The 21,533-nt window shown below is 46.2% G+C and overlaps 1 protein-coding gene across 1 annotated transcript in view; it reads right to left on the bottom strand.

The window, feature by feature from the left end:
• Nucleotides 1-21,533, bottom strand: part of RANGAP1 (Ran GTPase activating protein 1) — a 1,872,200-nt gene that overhangs the window by 767,634 nt on the left and 1,083,033 nt on the right. Inside the window, exon 8 of the mRNA XM_044087098.1 lies at nt 3,235-3,360. Coding sequence (XP_043943033.1) covers nt 3,235-3,360 — 126 coding nt within the window. The remainder of the gene's footprint in view (nt 1-3,234; nt 3,361-21,533) is intronic.

Here is a 21,533-nt window from a genome sequence, read left to right as displayed (position 1 = left end):
CATGGTCTGGCAGAGATTGTTCCTTCAGCCAAGCATGCCTACGTATGACTGCACCTGTCATAGCTGACCTACATGAAGCTTCCAATGCATCATAACCACACTGTAAGAAATGGTTGCTAACCTGCTGGGAGTTATGTACCAGATCCTGAAGTGATTTGCGATCTAGGGGTTCAGGTGAAGACAGTTTCTTATGCAATTCATCTAACAAATACTCTTGGTACTGTATCATATGAAATTGACAATTTAATGCCCTCATAGAAAGAGTAGCAGAAGTATACACTTTTTTACCCCATCTCTCTAAAGCCCTGGACTCCCTATCAGAGGGGAGTGGATTTTTAGTAGTGGCAGCTGCATCCCCTTTAGGGCCCTGGGAAATAGTTTCTGGATCAGCAGAGTGGGCCTTGTAAAGAAAAAGATGCGAGTCCGGGACCATGTAGTACCTATCGGGTTTGACAGGGGCCGGAGGAAAGTGTGTCAGGGGTTATGCTAGACTCAGAGTACACATCATCAATGACATTCAAAACAGGAGGAATAGCCAAAGGTCTATGCTGAGGTAAATGCAGAAAAGTTCTTAATCTTTTCCTGGAATCAGAGAATTCCTGGCCCTACCATTTGAAATGCTCTCTCATAGTGTGAAGGGTCTCCCCAAAGGATAGTTCTTCAGGAGGGGAAGCCGAGGGGATTGATTCCTCTGCATCAGAATCCTCGTAGGCCGAAAAAGCCTCCTCCTGGTAGTCCGAGAGAGCAGAGCCATCAGAGGCCTCCTCTGAGGAGTGGGGATCAGAGGGCTCAACCCTGGGCCTTTTGTCTAGAGGAGGTTGAGAGCCCCTGTCCGGATGGGGTTGAGAGCCCCTAATTAAGGAAATAAGGTCCTCTGCTAAAGTTAGAATCTGTGAACTTGTAGAGGGTCCCTGAGGAATAACCCTGGGAGGCATAGCTTTTGTATGTTTAGCAGCTTTAGCCCTGGTGAATGCCTTTATGGACATGGATGCAGGAGGCCTAGCTGCACCACGTGCTGGTGTAGTTTTGTCTAGAGGAATGGTGTCGGAAGGTTCCAAGACACCAGTTTCTGAAGGAAATTCAATAACCGACTCAGCAGGGGCCTCTGGGGCCGAGGTTGTCGGTTGAGCGGTTTCGGGGGTCGGAAGTACCAAGGACTCTGTTTCAGCTGAGACCGAGACACTCGCGGTAGGCCTGGCCGTGGTTTCAGCCGAAACCGCGGACCGCATGTGTCGGTCCTTGTCCTTCCGTTTCTTTGTTAAATGTGAAGTCGGAGTCTCCGACGGCATATTGTATGAAAAACTAGCCCTAAAAAATTCCTCTGCAAACTCCGCCCGACGTCTAAGAGTGCGTCGGTTGAAGGAAGCACAGGCTGAACAGGCCGAGACGTCGTGGTCTGGGCCTAGGCAGGGGAGGCAGTAAGAGTGGAAATCCTTATGAGGTATTTGTTTCCCACAAGTTAAGCAATTATTAACTTTACCTGACATCGGCTGAGGCAAGAAAGAGTCCCCAACGGGGTACTTAGCTTTTGAAGTCTTCAGTAGCTGAATTACAGGAGCTGGCCGACCGGCACTTGCGAACTGCTTCTGCTTCGGGCACCACGCGGCAAGAAAGACTGGGGAAGATGGCGTCGGCTGATGCTTTTATACCCCAGGCGCTCTGACGTCGGGGAAAGGGAGACATCAACCGACGCCGGACCCAGACTTTGGAATCCGGCCGACCGAAGGGCTGCGTGAGGCAGGACAACCCATATGTGATGACTGCAAGATGCATCCTTGAAGGACATCAGGGAAAGGGAGGACTCCTGATCCGAATCTGTGCTATGGAAAAATGTCTGCATCATCTTATTGATATTCGCTTCTGAAAGGCTTCTTGATGACTAAAAGGACTTGAATGAAGATGCCACCATAGGTAGTCTGGAGGATCGGAGTGTCGATCTACCTTGCCGTATCAGGGAGTTTACCAGAGGACTGGCGAGCTCCAGTGAGAATTGGCAAGGTGGAGAAGGAGATCAAATCCTACTTTGTTCCTGGCCAGTAGTGAGATCAGAGTGCCTTACAGTCTCTAGTGCCAGGCTAGGAGGGCCTGATGGATTTGGGAATTTCTTCAGAGTTTTCTCCTCTTTGCCTTTTCTATTCACTTCTCCCTCTCTCCTTTTCTTTAGAGGTTTTGACTTATCTGGCTTCTTCTCAGAAGCAGAATCTGAAAAGGATGAAATCTACCATATGCACAAGGAAAAGACCGTTAAGGACCAATCTGTTTTGCCTGACAATTACTACCCTGGCTCAAAGGAAGCACAACACTTATTTGATATCTAAATCATCCCAAACAGTAGACACACATGGTGTGCAGGTCTTGTGGGAGAATCCTGGGCCCACTGACACTATATTTTAAGGTCAGAAGCCTCGTCAGAGATTACCGCAACTATGTTAAATGTCAAGAAAACCAAAAACAATGTCACTTTTGATATTTTTCAAGAACTGATATGAAACTCCTCACAGCAGAATTACAGATTGTTGTTGTTGTGTCTTTCGGCTTTTCCCGGTTAGGGGTCGCCACAGCAGAACTCCGGTCCACTACTGATTGGCAGTAGATTTTTACGTTCCGAGTTGCTGGCCCGGACGCACAACCTTCAACGAAGGTACGCCCATTCATGCATGTCTCCACACAGAAGATGCTCTAGCTGAGAATCGAACAGGACAACGTCTTACTGTGAGGCGACAATGCTACCGCAGCACCACCACCGCAGTTTCACAGCAGCAGAATTACAGATAATGAAAAAAACATTTTTTTTTGCAACTTCCGATTAGGACAGGAAAGATGGAAGAAAGTCCTAAAACTTAGAGTGGCTAGCTAGGAGTTAACAATAACCACTGAAAAGGGTACTATAATAAAAAATTACTAAAATGGATTACAAATAAAAGAATAATCCATTTAACTCATTATCAAGCTCAGAGTCCCCTGGATCACATCTTGACTGAATAAGCAAAAAATGAGATATGAGGTACTGTAGGTACAAGAAGGAATTTATGGGTTAGGGAGGAGCCTAAGCCGTGGATCCAACTGGTTGAATAAAGTCGGAGAGGTCAGGTCCTAGAACACATTTGAAGTAGACGGAAAAAAAATTGGATTTAACAGTAAACAGAATACTGTACCAAAAGTGAACCAATGAAATGCCTACGTATAAGAAGCAAATCACAAACAATCTCACCTAAGTAATATAAAAAAACTTACTTGTTGTGTTATTAAAATGCCTCTCTTAGGCCCCAGTTTTAGCAGCTTATCAGGAGATGGGAAATCCAAGAAGGATGATGCATCCTCTTTAGAATGTGGGGATATTATTTTTATAGCAGCAGGTTCCTAAAAAATAAAAAGGCAATGCTAAATGCAAGCATCCAATTTCCACCATGTTTACCTATACAAAAACTAAACTGGTCATAATCAGCATTTTAACATTTCTGTTAAGACTGGGTTAGAACAAAATAAAATAAAAAAAAATTAACTAAGGGCCTCAGTCTACCAAAAGCTGTAATGAAAATTTTTACAGTAAACTTACATTTGCAGATGCGCAGCTTAAGCGGACTAACTAGGCTTATGCAGGCTGTGATTACTTGCTTTTAATTATTACTCTAAGGTTTAGCTATCATTTGCAATTAGCATCTCAGACAGAGAGAAGGAAAATCAAAAATGAGTTGCATAACTTAACGTGCACGCCAAACTACTACAACTCATCAAAGCCCAGATCAAAAAACTTAATGAGTGCACCTCCCTATACCAAACAGTGCACTGAGGGATTTAGTGATGTAGTAAGAAAGAACAGGAGATGCCTTGGGCTGACGTCACCTTTATGAAGACATATGAGGTAAGGTGATATCAGCACAGCTAAAGAGGAAGGATGCTCAGCCACAAAAGTCTGGTTGGACCTCATCTTGCAGCAGACTTCCCTGAAGTTAATACTTCTACAGTGATCTGCATAATCCTCAGCAATTTGAATTCAGGCCAAATTATGAACACATGCTATTCTAAGGCTTTTCACAACTTGAAACATGTTATGATGTCAAATGAAAGTATACGCATTACTTAAAAAGTCCTTGAGGTAATTTGTTCCAAGTATTGCCTTTCCGACAATTTTAGAACTGTTTAGCAACAAAACATGCAAGTCTGCACAAATACTATATTCACATAAATATCTTGGGTGCCCACTAAAAAGTACTGTGAAAGTAAATTCACATGCACACACAGCATACAAGTCAGCAATAGCTCCTGACTCAAAATGGATGGTTGGTGACCAAGAAAAAATTATTTGTTCAAAAATGAGTATGTATATTGTTTTCCTATTTCTGTTAACCTGACCTACAAGGATTTTATATTGCACTCCATGATATCAAATGAAAGCATACACGATACTGGAAACACTTGGTACTGATACTTGACACCTAGCACTGACCTGCAGATACTACAGTTACTTGCCAAATAAATACTAAGACATCTTATAATAAAATTCTTAAAAGGTAAACTGAAGACCGCATCTTCATGATCAAAAAACCCACTGATACGTTGCCCACGTAATTCAAATAAGTTTTTTTTTTTTGCAAATTATTACTTACTACAAAATCAACTTTATGTCTAGATGACAAAATATCACCATTAACAAACGTAGTACATTATGAACTTTATTTATAATTTCTATGTAACATCTGCAGTTCAAGATATGTGATTTTGCTTAAAGGTAGGTTTCAAAACTGCAGTCCAAATAATTCAGGCAAAATCTGATTAGACAAGAACTCTGCAGGTGTCAGAAAGTACAGTTCTGTCAACTTACCATAAATGTAGATGTTTGAGTGTATTCACTGTTGCAGTCATCACATTTGCGTTATCTGCTTGCAGTAGCCCTCAGTCGGCCTGATTATCAAAGTCTTGGGTCCTGTGTCGGTTGCTGTCTCGTCTTCCATGACGTCAGGTAGTCAGGGGTATAAAGCATGCAGTTGACGCCATTACATCAGATTTTCTTGCCCCAGATGTCAGGTGCCCCCCATAATGGGAAGCAATTAAATACAAGGTTACACCTCCAACATAAAAAAACAAATGCAACAAAAAGCTTTAAGCATACTAAACAAGAATCGAGGTATATAGTCAATAGAAGTCAGGGGGCTGGAGGGAGAGTAACCGGGACTGCAACAGTGAACACACTCGAACATCTACATTTATGTAAGTGCACACAACTGGACTATATTCTTCGTGTTTCACTGTTGCAATCATCACATATGGGTAGATTCCTAAAGCTAAGGATGGGAGGAGGAAATTAGCATTAAGACCAGCTATAAGGCCCTGCAAGACTGCAGTGGCAAAACCAGCTCTGGATTTAGAAAAAATTGGCAAGTGGTAGTGCTTGGTGAAGGTATGTAAAGAACTCCAGGTAGCAGCTTCTAGGATGTCCTTGGTAGGGACACCTCTGAGAAAGGCAGTAGAGGTAGATGCAGCCCTGGTTGAATGTGGTCTAATCCCCTGTGGGGTAGGTTTTTCATGGTGCTTACAGCAGAAATTAATGCAGTGGCCTATCCACTTAAAAATGGTTTGCTTTGAACTGGCCTTCCCCTCTGCCCCTACTACAAATGCAACCAGCAGCTGTTCGGATTTCCTGAGAGGTTTAGTCCTGTACAAGTAAAATCTAAGTTATCCGTGCACATCCAATAAGTGCAGTATTCGTTCCCCCTTGTTCTGTGGATTAGAAAAGAAGGTTGGCAAATGAATGGACTGACTAAGGGCCACACTGGATACCACCTTGGTCATGAAGGAGGGATTGGTCCAGAGGGACACCCTGTCCGTATGAAAGATGATGAAAGGGCTCCATTGCCATGAGGGCCTGTAATTCAGACACTCTTCTTGCTGAAGTGATGGCTAGAAGGAAGGCTGTTTTCCAAGAAAGGAATTTCATTTCTGCATTTGCAGCTGGCTCAAAAGGAGGTAGAGTGAGTTTTTCCAATACAAAGTTGAGGTCCTAGGCTGGGGCTCTCCTGGATGGTCTTGAGTTTTTGGCCCCTCTGAGGAACTGCTTCAACAGTGGATGAGAGAAGTGGGGGTGGTTCTGTATTGTACTGAGCTGAAATGGCTGAGGCATGAATTTTGATGTAGGAAAAGGAATGGCCCTTGTGATGTATCTCAGTTAAGTATTGAAGAATCGGAGGTAAATTGGGTGCTGCTGTGCCCATCCCCTGAGTTTGGCTCCAGGAACAGGATCTTTTCCATTTTTCAGCATAGGATTTTCTAGTACTGGGCATACCTGCCTCCAGAATGACATCCATCACTTGTTTACTGAGGGATGGAAACAGAGAGATCAGGTAATTAGTCAGGCTGCCAGGTTCAAGGTTTGAAGCTGTGGGTGCAGAATCTGGCACTCCTGCTGGTACAGCAGGGTAGGGATCTGAAGCATTTGTCATAGTGCCAGCAGTGACACACTGCACAAGATGGGGTACCCAGTGTTGACGTGGTCAGTCTGGTGCAATCAGTATTGTCCTTGGTTTGTCCTGTTTGATCTTTAGTAGTACATTGGGAGAGGAGATGCAGAGGTGGAAAGGCATAAACTGATAGGTTTTTCCAGGTGAAGGAGAGGGCATCCACTTTCCAAGCTTGTTTGTGGAGAGTCCCTGTGCAGAATTTGTCTAATTGGTAGTTTTGGGGGGAGGCAAACAGGTCTATCTCTGGGCTCCCCCATTTGTTTCCCAACATGTTGAATATCTTTGGTTCCAGTTTCCACTCGAGTGGGTCCATGAGATTTCTGCTTAGGTTGTCTGCCAGTGTATTTAGCTTTCCTGGCAGGAATTGTGCCGGTAGGTGCACTTGGTAGCTCAAGGCTGTGTTCCACAGAGCCATGGCTAGTCTGCAGAGAGGGTATGAATGGGTTCCACCCTGCTTGTTTATGTACCACATCACAGTGGTGTTCAGTCTTTACCATTAATTGCCCTGGAAGAATGTGGTCCTTGAAGGCTGTCAGAGCATTCTGTACAGCTATCATTTCTTTTTGATTGAAATGCAGGTGCATTTGACTTGGGTTCCATTTGCGCTGAATGCACTTCCCTGCCAAGTGAGCCCCCCATGCATAGTCTGATGCGTCTGTTGACAGGGTTTGGGCGGCAGGGGGTAGAGTGAATGGCAGTCCCTTGTTTTGGTGGCAGGCCTCTACCCACCAAAGGAACTCTATCTGTAGTTAAGGTATGATAGGAAACATTGATTCTAGATCCTGAGAATGTTGACACTATAGGCTTTTTAGATACCATTGTAGTTTCCTCATATGCAGTCCTGCATATGGAATTAATAGAATGCAGGAGGCCATGAACCCCAGTGCTTGCAGTATTCTCCTTGCAGATAGCTGGGTCTGTGTGGCCAGTAGTTTGAAGTAGGCTGTCAAATGAACTTGTTTCTCTGGCGTGAGGTAGGATATCTGGGAAGTTGTATTCAAGCTTGCTCCCAGGAATACAATTTGCCGGCAGGGTACAAGATGTGATTTCTTTTCATTTATGGTATACCCCAGAGAAGTCAGCAATTTCTTTACAAATGCCAGATGATTCAATAGTATGCCCTGGCTTTCTGTCTGAATTGGACAATCATCCAGTTATGGGTATATTTGAATATTTCTTTGCCTGGAAAAAGCAATGACTGGAGCTAGGCACTTTGAGTACCCTGAGCGCAGTAGATAAGCAAAAGGGCAGTGCAGAGAATTGATGGTGCATGTAGCTTGCTTTGAAGCATAGGTATCTTCTGCAAGATTCCCTTATTGGGATGTGCAGGTAAGGCTTCCCTTTAAATCCAGTGTTGCCAACCAGGCATCTTTGCCTAACAAAGGAAGCAAAGAAGAATTAGCATCTTGAATTTTAGGATTACCAAAATTGTGTTTAGTATACACAGGTCCAGGATAGGATGTCAGCAATTGTCTTTTCTGGGTACCATAAAAAGTCTCGAGTAGAAACCTTGTCCCCATTCTCCTTCTGGGACAGGCTGAATAGCCCTGATGCTTAAAAGAACGAGAAAGTACAGTTGTGTACACTTACCATAAATGCAGATGTTGAATGTGTTCACTGTTGCAGTCGGCCTGATTAACAAAGTCTTGGGTCCTGCGTCGGTTGCTGTCCCTTCTTCCATGATGTCAGGTTGTCAGGGGTATAAAACATGCAGCCGACGCCATTACTTCAGTTTTTCTTGCCCCAGATGTCAGGTGCCCCCTAATGGGGAGCAATTAAACATAAAAACACCAAAGTATACCCTCAACAAAAAAGCAAATACACCAAAAAGGCTTTTAAGCACAGTAAAGGAAAGTAGAGGAATAGCCAAAAGAAGTTAGGGGGCAGGAGGGAGGGTAACCAGGACTGCAACAGTGAATACACTCCGACATCTACATTTATGTTGTGTACACAACTGTACTATGTTCTTCGTGTTTCCCTGTTGCAGTCATTACATTTTGGGTAGATTCCCAAAGCTATTGTTGGGAAGAGGAGTTTACATAGCATTAGGGCCAGCTATACGGCCCTGCAAGATTGCAGTAGCAAAGTCAGCTCTGGATTTAGAGAAAATTAGCAAATGATAATGCTTGGTGAAAGTTTGCACAGAACTCCAGGTAGCAGCTTCTAGGATGTCCCAGGTAAGCACACCTTTGAGAAAGGCTGTAAAAGTAGATGCAGCCCTGGTGGAGTGAGGTCTGATCCCATGGGGGATAGGTTTTCCATGGTGCTTATAGAAGAAATGAATGCAATGGCTTATCCATTTAGAAATGGTTTGTTTAGGAATAGCCTTCCCCCTCTGCCCCTGCAGCAAATGCTATCAGCAGTTCTTCAGATTTTCTCTGAGGTTTAGTCCTGTCCAAGTAGAATCTAAGTTGTCTGTGCACATCCAAGGAATGCAGAATCCGTTCACCTTTGTTCTGTGGATTGGGAAAGAAGGTTGGCAAATGAATGGACTGATTAAGAGCCACACTGGATACCACCTTGGGCATGAAGGATGGATTGGTTCTGAGTGACGCCCTGTCCGCATGAAGGATGGATTGGTTCTGAGTGACACCCTGTCCGCATGAAGGATGATGAAAGGCTCCACTGCCATAAGGGCCTGTAATTCAGATACTCTTCTAGCTGAAGCGATTGCTAAAAGGAAAGCTGTTTTCCAAGAAATAAATTTTAAGTCTGTAGTAGCAGCTGGCTCAAAAGGAGGTAGAGTGAGTTTCTCCAATACAAAGTTAAGGTCCCAGGCTGGGTTGGAGCTCTCCTGGGTGGTCTCAACATTTTGGTCCCTCTGAAGTACTGCTTGAGCAGTGGATGAAAGAGGCGAGGTTCTGTGTTATAATGAGCTGAAATGGCTGAGGCAGGGATTTTAATGGAGGAAAGAGACGGGCCCTTGTAAAGCATCTCAGTTAAGTATTGCAAAATCTAAGGTAAATTGGACGCTGATGTGCTCATCCCTTGAGATTGGTTCCAGGCACAGAATCTTTTCCATTTTTCAGCATAAGATTTTCTAGTACTAGGCCTCCTTGCCTCTAAGATGACATCCATCACAGGTTTGCTGAGGGATGGTAAGGGACAGTAAGAAATTAGCCAGGCTGCAATTTTCAGTGTTGGAAGCTGAGGTTGCAGAATCTGGTTCTCCTGCTGAGACAGCAGGAAAGGAGTCTGAGGCAGGTGCCAAGGAGATGACCTTAACACACTGCGCAGGAGGGGGTACCAGTGTTGCCGCGGCCAGTCTGCAGAAATCAAAATCATCCTTGGTTTGTCCTGTTTGACTTTTAGTAGTACTTTGGAGAGCAGAGGCAGCGGGGGGAAGGCATAGACTGATAAGTTTTTCCAGCTGAAAGACAGAGCATCCACTTTCCAAGCTTGTTTGGGGGGAGTCCTTGTGCAAAATTTGTCCAATTGGTAGTTCTATGGGGAGGCAAACAGATCTATATCTGGGCTCCCCCATTCGCTTGGCAACATGTTGAAAATCCTTGGTTCCAGATTCTACTAGTGTGGGTCCCTGAGGTTTCTGCTTAGTCCTTCTGCCAGTGTATTTAATTTTCCTGGCAGGAATTGAGCTTGTAGGTGCACTTGGTAGCTCAAGGCTGTGTTCCACAATGCCATGGCTAGTCTGCAGAGGGGGTAAGAATGTGTACCCCCCTGCTTATTTATGTACCACCTAACCGTGGTACTGTCAATCTTTACCATTAGCTGTCCTGGAAGAATGTAGTCCTTGAAGGCTGTCAGAGCATTCTGTACAGCTAACATTTCTTTTTGATGGATATGCAGATGCATTTGACTTGGGTTCCATTTGCCCTGAATGCACTTCCCTGCCAGGTGACCCCCCCCATGCATAGTCTGATGCATCTGTTAAGGTTTGGGCGGCATGGGGTGGTGTGAAAGTTAGCCCCTTGTTTTGGTGGCAGGCCTTTGCCCACCAAAGGAATTGTAGGCGTAGACAAGGTATGATAGGAATCATTGTTTTTAGGCTGTAAGAATGTTGACTCCATAGGTTTTTTAGATACCACTGTAGTTTCCTCATATACAGTCTTGCATATGGAATTAAAAGAATGCAGGAGGACATGAACCCCAAGGCTTGCAGTTTTTGTCTTGCAGATAGCAGGGTTTTTGTGGTCACTTGAAGTAGGTAGTCAAATGAATTTGGTTTTCTGGCGTGAGGTAAGCCATCTGGGAAGTTGTATTCAAGCTTGCTCCCAGGAGTGTAATGTGTTGACAGAGTATAAGTTGTGATTTCTTTTTGTTTATGGTATACCCCAGACAAGTTAAACCCCCCCCCCCCCTCTCTCTTTTTTTTTTTTTACAAACGCCAGATGATTCAAAAGTATGTCCTGGCTTTCTGCCTGAATTAGAAAATCGTCCCGGTATGGGTATATTTGAATACTTCTTTGCCTGCAAAATGCAATAACTGAAGCTAGGCACTTTGTGAATACCCTGGGCGCAGTAGATAAGCCAAAGAGCAGTGCAGAGAACTGATAGTGCGTGTAGCCTGCTTTGAAGCGTAGGTATCTTCTGCAGGATTCCCTGATTGGGATGTGTAGGTATGCTTCTTTTAAATCTAGTGTTGCCAACCAGGCGTCTTAGCCTTGCACAGGAAGTAATTGGTGAAGAGTCAGCATCTTGAATTTTGGAATCTCCAAAAAGGTGTTTAGAGTAGACAGGTCCAGGATTGGATGGCATGATTTGTCTTTTCTGGGTACCAGAAAAAGTCTGGAGTAGAAACCTGGTCCCTTTTCCTCTTCTGGTACCCGTTGAATAGTTCCCATGCTTAAGAGTGAAAGTACTTGTTTTTGAGCCTCTGCCCACTGATTTGGGGGTAGGTCCGGCCACCCACTTGGCATTGGCAACATATGGAAGTGAAATCTGTATCCCTGGGACACTACATTTAAAACCAGTTTGTCCTGAGTAATGAGTTCCTAGTTCTTTGCATGAAGAGCAATCTTTCCCCCCAAAGGGGCAGTCAGAAGATAAGTGCTTGGAAATTTTAAAAGGAAGTCTTTGAGACAGTTTACCATGGGGGGGGGGGGGGGGGGTTGCCTCATTATTCCCAAGACTTGGAAGTGGAGGCCCCCCCATGGCTTAGTTCTGCGAGTCCCCTGGGACTGAAACCTGGGGTTTTTGTTGTGTCTGGGTTTGTCTTGCGAAGACCTGGAAGGGGCTGGAAAGGACCAATTCTTAGAAGGCCAGTGCCTACTAAATCTAGGAGGCTGAACTTGTAAAAAATCTTTAACAGTTTGCATAGATTTAGCTTTATCTTCCATCTTTTTAAGAACATCTTCAGCCTTGTTGCCAAATAGGCGGGCCTGATATAAAGGAGCATCCAACAATTTAGCTTTATCATGATCAGACAAAGATGGCTCCATAAGCCAAGCATGCCTTCTAAGCCCGGACCCAGTAACAGCAGCCCTGCAGGAGGCCTCTGAAGAATAAAAATCACATTGCAAAGTGTGTTTTCCAACTTGTTCGTAGAATGCATTAAATCCTATAAGTCTTTATTTTCCACACAGACAGGAATCAACATAATTTTCTGTTTAAGCAGTCCGATAACATGTTGCTGATATTTTAACATATGAAATTGGCAGTTTAAAGCTCCAATTGCCAAAGCTGCTGAAGTATAAATCTTTTTTTCCCAATCTATCCAGCACCCTGGAATCTCTATCAGAATGGGTAGGATTTTTAGCAGTAGAAGCCTTAATGCCCTTGGGCCCCTGTGAAATGGTCTCTGGATCTGCAATAGGATTTTTGAAACACTACAGGGTCCCAGAGTCCCACTAGTTCTATCAGTCAGGTTTATTGGGAGCAGAAGGCAGGGAATCAGGGGCCAAAATGGATTCCGAGAAAGCATCAACAATGTCTAGCACAGGAGGAAAATCCAAAGGCCTATGCTGAGGTAGGAGAAGGAAATCCCTAAGCCTCATTTTTGAATCAGAAAATTCCTAGCTTTCTCAGTGAAAATGCTCCCTTAGAGTATGTAAGGTTTCCCCAAAAGAAAAATCCTCACGAGGGGAAGCAGAGGGAATAGAGTCCCCTGCATCAAATTCCTCATAAATAGGTAAGAACAAATCCAGGTCATCAGAAGAGTCAGAAACATAATCCTGATCAGAAGATTCATAATCAAGCTCAGCCCTAGGCCTCTTGGGGGGGGGGGTCTACCCCTGATTAGAGTTATTAGATCTTCAGCCATTTTAATCATTTGTTTTTTAGGCATAGAGGCCTGAGCATGTGGTCTGGGCGTTGGTTTTTTAGACATGGATTGAGATTTAGGCCTTCGTAATGAAGGAGGCGTTGATTTAATATGCAAGTCCATAGACCTGAATACACCCTCAGAAGCCGGTGCCTGCACAGCGGCTCTGGACTCATCCAAGGTAGAGACATCCGCGGGTTCCATAGTTGAAGCATCTCGCGGCATACCGGACTCCGAATGGGTCTCAGTAGAGGCCTGCGAATCTGAAGTAGGGGGTATCAGGGGCTGTGAAAGCGCCTCACTGAGTAACGGTGAACTTGCGACTGGCTTAGAAGCGTCGACAGCAGTTTTGGACCTCAACAGCCTGTCTGTCTATCTTTGCGGTTTTTCAGAATCCCGGTAGTCGGATGGCTAACCGCCATTTCTGGATAATTAAATCGAGAACAGAAATATTTAGAGGCAAAAATATGCCAACGATGGATTGTGCGCTGATTAAATAAAACACAAACCGACATCAAGGTACGTCGTGGTCAGGGCGTAGGCAAGGAATACAGTACGAATGAAAATCTTTATGAGTTATTTGCTTTTCACAAGTAATGCAATTATTCACTTTTACTGACATCGGAAAGGAGGAAGAAAAAGTTTCCCCAACGGGGTACTTAACTTTTAGTTGAAGACTTCGGTTCTGAAACTCGAAAACGAAAATTTCAGGAGTCAGACGACCGGCACTTGTGAACTGCTTCTACTTCGGGTACCGCACGGCAAGAAAGACTAATGTAAATGGCGTCGGCTGCATGTTTTATACCCCTGACGACCTGATGTCATGGAAGAAGGGACAGCAACCGACTCAGGACCCAAGACTTTGTTAATCAGGCCGACTGAGGGCAACCTGCAAGCAGATTACCCAAATGTAATAACTGCAACAGTGAAACACGAAGAACATCTTGCTTTGAACCTCTGCCCACTGATTTGGGGGCAGATTTGGCCAACCTTTTGGGGTTGGTAAGGAGTGGAAGTGGAATTTGTATCCTTGGGAAACTATATTTGTCCTGGGTAAAGAGTTCCCAGTTTTTTTGCCTGCATGGTAATCTTGCCCAGTAAAGGAATAGTCAGTTGAGCACGGCTTGGAAGGTTTAAAGTTAAGTTATTGAGACAGTTTACCATGGGGGGTGGGGTCTTACTACTTCCTGTTTTGGAGGTGGGAGCCCCCCACTGCTTAGTCCTGCGAGTCCCGTGGGACTGCAGCCTGTATGTTCTGCTGGTTCTGGGTTTGGACTGAAGACCTGGAAGAGGCAGGAAAGGACAAATTTTTAGAGGGCCAATGCCTACTAAATCTGGGAGGCTGTATTTTCAGGAAATCTTTAACAGTTTGCATAGAGCTAGCTTTTTCCTCCATCTTTTTAAGTAGTACTTCTGCTTTGCTGCCAAACAGGCGGTCTTGGATTAAGGGAGACCCAGCAATTTAGCCTTAACATAATCTGACAAAGATTGCTCATTAAGCCAAGAATGCCTTCTAAGTACAGACCCAGTGACAGCAGCCCTGCAAGATGCCTCTAATGTATCAAAACCACATTGCAAACTTTTAGTTATGTACTCACCATAACTTCAGATGTTTGGGATCCATCTCGCCTACATTCTGACTGATGGGCTCGGAGCCGATCCCTCGGCTCCACGGCACACTTATGCTATAGAGCGAGGCCTCTAATTGGCTGAGCTATCTTTATCCCAGGATGCACCACCACTAATCCCCCAGATCTTGTTTGTCCGCATTCATGCACACATGCACAGCTTGATTATATAACATTGTTAGATGTTTCAAGATGAAACAACAGGATTCGGACCTTCTGATATCCTCTGATCTCCAAGGAAGGGGAAGGAGGGTGGGTTATTAGAATGTAGATGGATCCCAAACATCTGAAGTTATGGTGAGTACATAACTAAAAGATGTTATGTGATCCTATCTCGCCTACATTCTGACTGATGGGACAGCGTCCCTAGCACCTAAATCCCGGGTGGCTCATTGGAAAACACTCCTGAGCACTGTGGAACCAAATGAAGCTCGTCCTCTAGATGCCACATCTAATTTGTAGTGAGAAATGAAGGTATGCGGGAAGACCATGTAGCCGCAGCACAAATGTCACTAATAGCAAGCTTAGAATGAAATGCTACCGAAGTAGCCATAGCCCTTGTAGAATGAGCCTTGACAGAGGTGGAAAGCTCCTTGTTAGAACAAACATAAGCTTGAGTAATACAGTCCCTGATCCATTTGGCAATAGTGACCTTTGTGACCGCGTTGCCCAATTTGTTTTCTGCAAAGGACACAAACAACGGATCTGTCTTCCTTGATTGTTTGGTCCTATCCAAATAAAAACGTAACTGCTTGTGGACATCTAGTGTGTGGAAAATAAATTCCGCTTTATTGGAGTATTTTGGGAAAAAAACTGGGAGCTCTAATGACTGTTGCAAGCATAAAGTAGAACAGACTTTAGGAACAAAAGAAGGATTTGGTCTGAGGGAAACTCTGTATGAAAGACCAAGTACGGGGGTTTCACTGACAAAGCTTGAAGTTCTGTAACCCTTCTGGCTGAAGTAATTGCCACTAGAAAAGCTGTCTTCCATGATAGAAACTTTAAATCACAGGTAGCTGCCGGTTCAAAGGGGGAAGAAGTCAAGGCACGTAATACTATATCGAGATCCCATGGAGGTGCAGGATGAGAAACCGGAGGTCTTAATAGAGCAGCACCTTTCAAGAAGGTCTTACACAACCTGTTGCTCATTAAGGGTGGGTCTATGGATTCATGAAAATTAGAAATCGCTGCCAATTGTACTTTGATGGTAGAAACAGAAGAGCCTTGGTTGAAAAGAGAGGTTAGGAACTTGAGTACTTCTGCCACGGAGTTGAAATGGGGTCCAGGCCCGGAGTTGAGCCCATATAGCAAATCTTTCCATTTGCTAGAATACAGTTTCTTCAGTAGCAGACTTGTGGGCTGAAGACAATATGTGCACTACATCTGGGTCTAGTGCATGTCTCCTGACTATGGTTGGAAGAGGAGGAGCCAGGCCGTCAATCTTAATGTGTGTAGGGACTGGTGTAGTAGTCCCGACTGATGAATCAGTAGGTCTGGGACCTGGTCCAGGAACCATGGACCTTCCAGAGCATGTTTCCGAAGATAGGGAAACCAGACTTGACGAGGCCAGTAAGGAGCAATTAAGATCATCTTGCTCCCTAAGAGAGACGCCTTCTGAATTACCTTGGGTAGGAGAGGAACTGGAGGGAAGGCATAAAGCAGGCCGGTGGGCCAAGGATGGACTAACGCGTCCATAGGGCTCTTCCCCGGAGCCGGGGTTAGGGAGAAAAAAATCTTTGCACTTCGCATTCAGAGGAGTCGCGAAGAGGTCGCAGCATGGAACTCCCCATTCGCTGAAAATCTGTCTTGTAATAGTCATGTTCAGAGACCATTCGTGAGGAGAGAGGATGGTTCTGCTCAACCTGTCGGCTATGACATTGGATTTGCCCGGTATGTGAGTAGCCACTAGGAAGCGTTTGGTCGAGACTGCCCATTCCCAGACCCTCATCGCTTCTCTGCAAAGAGGATAGGATCTGGTCCCTCCCTGCTTGTTCAGGTACCAGACAACTAACATGTTGTCCGAGTGAACAGCAATTACTTCCTGAGGGAAGTAATAGTGAAGGGTTTGAAGGGACAGGAGTACTGCCCTCATTTCTAGGATGTTGATGTGGAGAGAGGTCTCTTCCGGATGCCATTTGCCCTGGACTGACCTGCCCAGGGAATGCCCCCCCACCCCATCTGGGAGGCGTCCGTGGTCAAAGTGGCCGCCGGAGGAGGAAGAACAAAGGGTCGTCCCTGATCCAAATTGGAGGACACTAGCCACCAGCGAAGGTCCCGTCTGCAAGATTCTGTGATCCATATTAGATGACTGAGAGGGAGTTCCTGAAAGGACCACTGAGTTGAAAGAAGCCACTGGAGGATTCTCATGTGTAACCTTGCCAAGGGAACTAGCAGAACTGTGGCAGACATCGATCCCAATAGTTGCATGACCATTCTGGCTGGGGCTTAGGACCTGGGGAGTAAGGCTCGAACCTGATTTTGTATGATTTGAATTCTGTCTGCAGGTAGATAGACCCGCATCTGGTTTGAATCTATCTCTGCCCCTATGAATCTTATTCTTTGAGATGGCCGTAACACAGACTTTGGCCAATTGAAGGTGATTCAGAGGGAATTGCCCAGTGATGTTGTGGCTTGCAGGTCTGTGAGAAGTAGATGCTTGGTGGTGGCAGTTAGAAGCCAGTCGCCTAGGTACGGAAACACCTGGAATCCTAGACTCCTCAAGTGAGCAGTCACTACTGCCAAGCATTTGGTGAACACCCTGGGGGCTGTGGTGAGACCAAAGGGCAGCGCACGGAACTGAAAATGACTGCCTCCTAGGCTGAAGCGCAAGTGTCTCCTGGACGTTTGATGTATTTTGATATGGTAATACGCGTCCTTGAGGTCTATGGAGCACATCCAAACACCTTTCTCCAACAATGGGAGAATGGTTTGTAAAGTGACCATTCGGAACTTGAACTTCTTGACTGAACGGTTTAGGTTGCTTAGGTCCAAAATGGGCCTCAAGTCCCTGGTCTTTTTTGGCACTAAAAAGAATCTTGAGTAAGTCCCTAATCCGATCTGGTCTGCGGGGACCGGTTGGATGGCTCCTTTTGCAGCAGTTTTGAAATTTCTATGGCTGCGTATCCCGCTGACTGGGTGGCGGGTCCGGGATTCTTTTGGACTGAGGGGGACAACAGAATGGGATGGAGTAACCTCCAGCGATAATTCGAAGCACCCATCGGTCCTGAGTGATCCCTTCCCAGGCCTTTAGGTGCTTGGCGACCCCGACTGGCTCCGGAGCAGCACAGTCGGGCAATCCTCAGGGACTATGAAAAGTTGAAGAGCCACGAAAGGACTCAAGGGTCTCCAGTGTTGCGGGGCCTCTGCTGCCTCTGGGACGGCGTCTTCCTGATGAATTTCCCCTCCTCTGCCACTGGAGGGGAACCTTCCTGCTGAGAGGGTAAGACTTCTGCGATCTCCGAACCACATTTTCCTCCTCTTTAGCCTTGGGATAAGGCCGAAAGGGAGTGGAAAATCGTGCCCACGGCAGTCAGAATCTTACCCTCCTGTTCACAGCGGGTAAGTGTGTCTTTCACCTTGGGCCCAAACAGGGAGGACCCATCAAAGGGGGCGTCGGCGAATGTAGACTTGAAGGCCTCCATGAATGACACAGGCGGAGCCAGGCTTGTCTCCGAGAGCAATGCCTGTACTGCTGCTCTACTCGCCCCTTCGGCCGCATACGAGATGAGCCTCATGGACGAGTTTGAAATGGATGACATTGTAGCCAGCTGAGATCCAACCGTCTGGGCCAGCTCCTCAGGCAGGTTACATAAGAGGGTATCGGACAGCTCCTTAATCAGATCCCTCTGGAATCTCGTAAAGTGCGTCAGGTAGTTCAGAGACCTCAGGGTATAGGCCGCTGAACTTAGGGTGTGCTTGCCGTACCGATCCATGCTCCTAGACTCCTTATTAGGAGGATGGAGGGACGTAGAAGCCTCTGCTACATCCTGCTGTGTAGCAGATGCCACCACCATAGCATCCACAGCCACACCTTTCGTAAGGAACTCTCTATCTGGGGGTGCTGAAAGAAATTTGTTTGGACGAGCGGGCACCGGTTCCACAGAGTCCGGGTGTTCCCACGCCCTTCGACAGATCAAATCCAAGAGCTCGTCGAAGGGCGGAGACACTCAGGAGGCAGAGGGCTGAGCCCCGAAGGCCTTCAGGAACACCGACTCATCAGCAGAGGGAGGTTTGGACTGCCAGCCGCCTCGTTGTTTTAGGGCTTCCAGGATGTCTGCAAAGGAGACATCATCCGAGGAAGACTTGGGGGACCCCTCTGCATCATCGAGATCGGTGTCAGATGTCAAAGACTCGTCAGGGGAGTCAACGAGCTTCCTCTTGCACGTTTTCTTCCTGGGAGGTTCTTCCGAAGAGGCTTCAGAAGGACCTCCAGGAGGGGAGAAACCCCAGCGGGGGTAACCTGAGGCCCAGGGGCTCCGCTGTCTGCGGACAGGGGAACTGCCAATGACCCAGTCTCCAAATGTAGGGAAGGAACTGGGGAAACTGTGGAGGTAGCCAATGAAGATTTGGCTAGAGCACTCCTCATAGCCCTGAAGGCGGGACCACCAGAATCCTGGGAAGGTCCCCCCTCCGTGGCCACGACAGTGGACGGTACTCCCGCCGACGCACCAAGAGGGAGACTTGGGACCAAGGTATCAATCCCAAGCCTCCCCAGGGCCGAAGGAAAAAGACCGTGCACTGAACTCCGACCCAGGAGCCGGAGCAAGGGTCGGGCCTGACCCTAACACCTCCACTGGTTCCACCAACACCTGCTCCAACGGTGCCGAAGCTGTTGGAGGAAGAAGTACAGTAAGGAGTGGACCATCGGCTCCAAGCCAAATGGGCTGGAGCCAAACCATCTTTTGGAACACCGGAGACTGGAAAAGTCGGCGAGTACCCTGTCGATGTCCGAATCAGACATCCTGGAAGATCTCGAGGATACCGATCGGGCCGAATCGATTTCTCCATCGGCCCGAAGGGCTCGGGACCGCCCGAAAGGACTCCACAATTATCGGCTCCGAGGAAACCTTCAAGGAAATTTCCCTCGGCGCCGATAAGGACTTCGGCTCAGAGGGGGAAGTGTCTGAGCCGATGACCCTTATCGGCTCCAATATCAGTGGAGCCGATGAGGGTGACCCACCTCTCGATGCTCCAGACCTCGGCTCCGAAACCAGTGGGGTCGAGGCTGGAGGCATCGAGGCAGACCGTTCCGACCTCGGCTCCGAAGTCTGTGGAGCCGATGGAGAAGTCTGCTTAGCTTTTTTAGCCGTCGGTTCCGACTGACTGGTCGGAGCCGGCGCTTTCCTCTTCTTAGAAGGAGACGGAGAGGAAGATAAAGCCTCCTCGAAAGAAGGCTTGATTAATCCTTTAAGGATTAATTTGTTTTTCCTCTCCTGGAGGACTCGGGAGGAAAACGCATGGCATACACTGCACGATTCCTGGAGATGTTTGGCGCCAAGACAATAGACGCACGAGGAGTGGTCGTCCGTTATGGACATTTTGAACCCACACCTCGTGCACTTTTTAAACCCGGAGGGTTTATGTTCCTTAGACATAGTTGTGCAAGAAAAAAACAGACCACAACAGTAAACTTTAAGACAGCTTTAAGACACAGGTACAAATAAGTATGCCCGTAACTCAGAATATTTTAAACTGAAAAAACTTTTTTTTTTTTTTTTTTTTTTTTACACACAGAAAAAGAAAGGGAAGAAAACAAGGAGGGTCAAGACCCTCAAACGGGTACTTGACCCACACACAACCACTAAAGTAGTTAGTACAGGGGAAGGCCCCTCTAACTTAAACGGAACCTTCCCTGACAGGAAAATTTAAGCAAAATTCAACAAAACAACAAGAGACACACTCATACACAAAAAATAGCCGTTAAAACAGCTTTTGGGTTGAAAAGAGTGAACTACTGACAGGAAAAGAGACTATTAATACAGTACTTAGCCCAGCCAATGTTGAGACCACGTCCAAGCTCTGTAAGCGGCAAACGAGATCTGGGGGATTAGTGGGGGTGCATCCTGGGATAAAGATAGCTCAGCCAATTAGAGGCCTCGCTCTATAGCATAAGCGTGCCGAGTCGGAGCCGAGGGATCGGCTCCGAGCCCATCAGTCAGAATGTAGGCGAGATAGGATCACATAACATGTATGTTTTCCAACTTGTTCAGCAGAATGCATTAAATCCTGTAAATCTTTATTTTCAGCACAGTCAGGAATAAACATTTTCTGTTTAAGCAATCCAATAATATGCTGCTGATACTTTAACATATGAAACTGGCAGTTTAAAGCCCTAATGGCCAAGGTTGCAGAAGTATATACCTTCTTGCCCCATCTATCCAGCGTCCTGGAATCTCTATCAGAGGGGGTAGGATTTTTGGCAGTAGTATCCTTAATGCCCTTGGGGTCCCTGTGAAATGGTCTCAGGATCCGCAGTAGGATTTTTAAAAAGGAACTTGTGAGAGTCAGGAACCCTGTAAAACCCATCAGGTTTTCTGGGAGCAGGAGGTAGAGAGTCAGGGGTCAGGCTAGATTATGAGAAAGCATCATTAATGTCCAGTACAGGAGGTATGGCTAAAGGCCTGTGTTGAGTCAGGAGTAAGAAATCCGTAAGCCTCTTTTTGGAGTCAGAGTAATCCTGGCTTTCCTGGGGAAAATGCTCCCTAAGAGTATGCAAGGTTTCACCAAAAGAGAAATCCTCTGGAGGGGAAGCAGAGGGAATGGAGTTCTCTGCATCAGAATCCTCATACGTAGATAAGGGTAAATCCTGGTCATCAGTGGAAACAAAAATTTCAGAGTCCTGATCAGAAGAATCAGAAGGAAAATCAGTCCTAGGTCTCAGAGGGGGGGGGAAGAGGGGCTTTCGCTAATTAGAGTAATAAGGTCTTCAGCCATTCTTATTTGTTTTTTAGCCACAGGGGCCTGACCATGCGGTCTGGGCATCGGTTTTCTAGGCATGGATCAAGATTTAGGCCTTGAAGAAGAAATAGGCATCGGTTTAATATGCAAGTCAGTAGGCCTGAATACATCCTCAGACGCTAGTGCCTGCACAGCAGCTCCAAACCCATCCAAGATAGAGACATCCGCAGGTTCCACAGTCGAGGAAGCATCTCGCAGCATACTGGACTCTGAATGGGTCTCAGTAGAGGCCTGCAAATCTGAAGTACGAAAGCACCTCACTGAGTACCGGCG

This window comes from Protopterus annectens, chromosome 1.part1, assembly GCF_019279795.1.
Source record: "Protopterus annectens isolate FY-2018-M chromosome 1.part1, PAN1.0, whole genome shotgun sequence".
Taxonomy (NCBI): domain Eukaryota; kingdom Metazoa; phylum Chordata; order Ceratodontiformes; family Protopteridae; genus Protopterus; species Protopterus annectens.
This window is presented reverse-complemented; position numbering and strand designations above follow the sequence as displayed.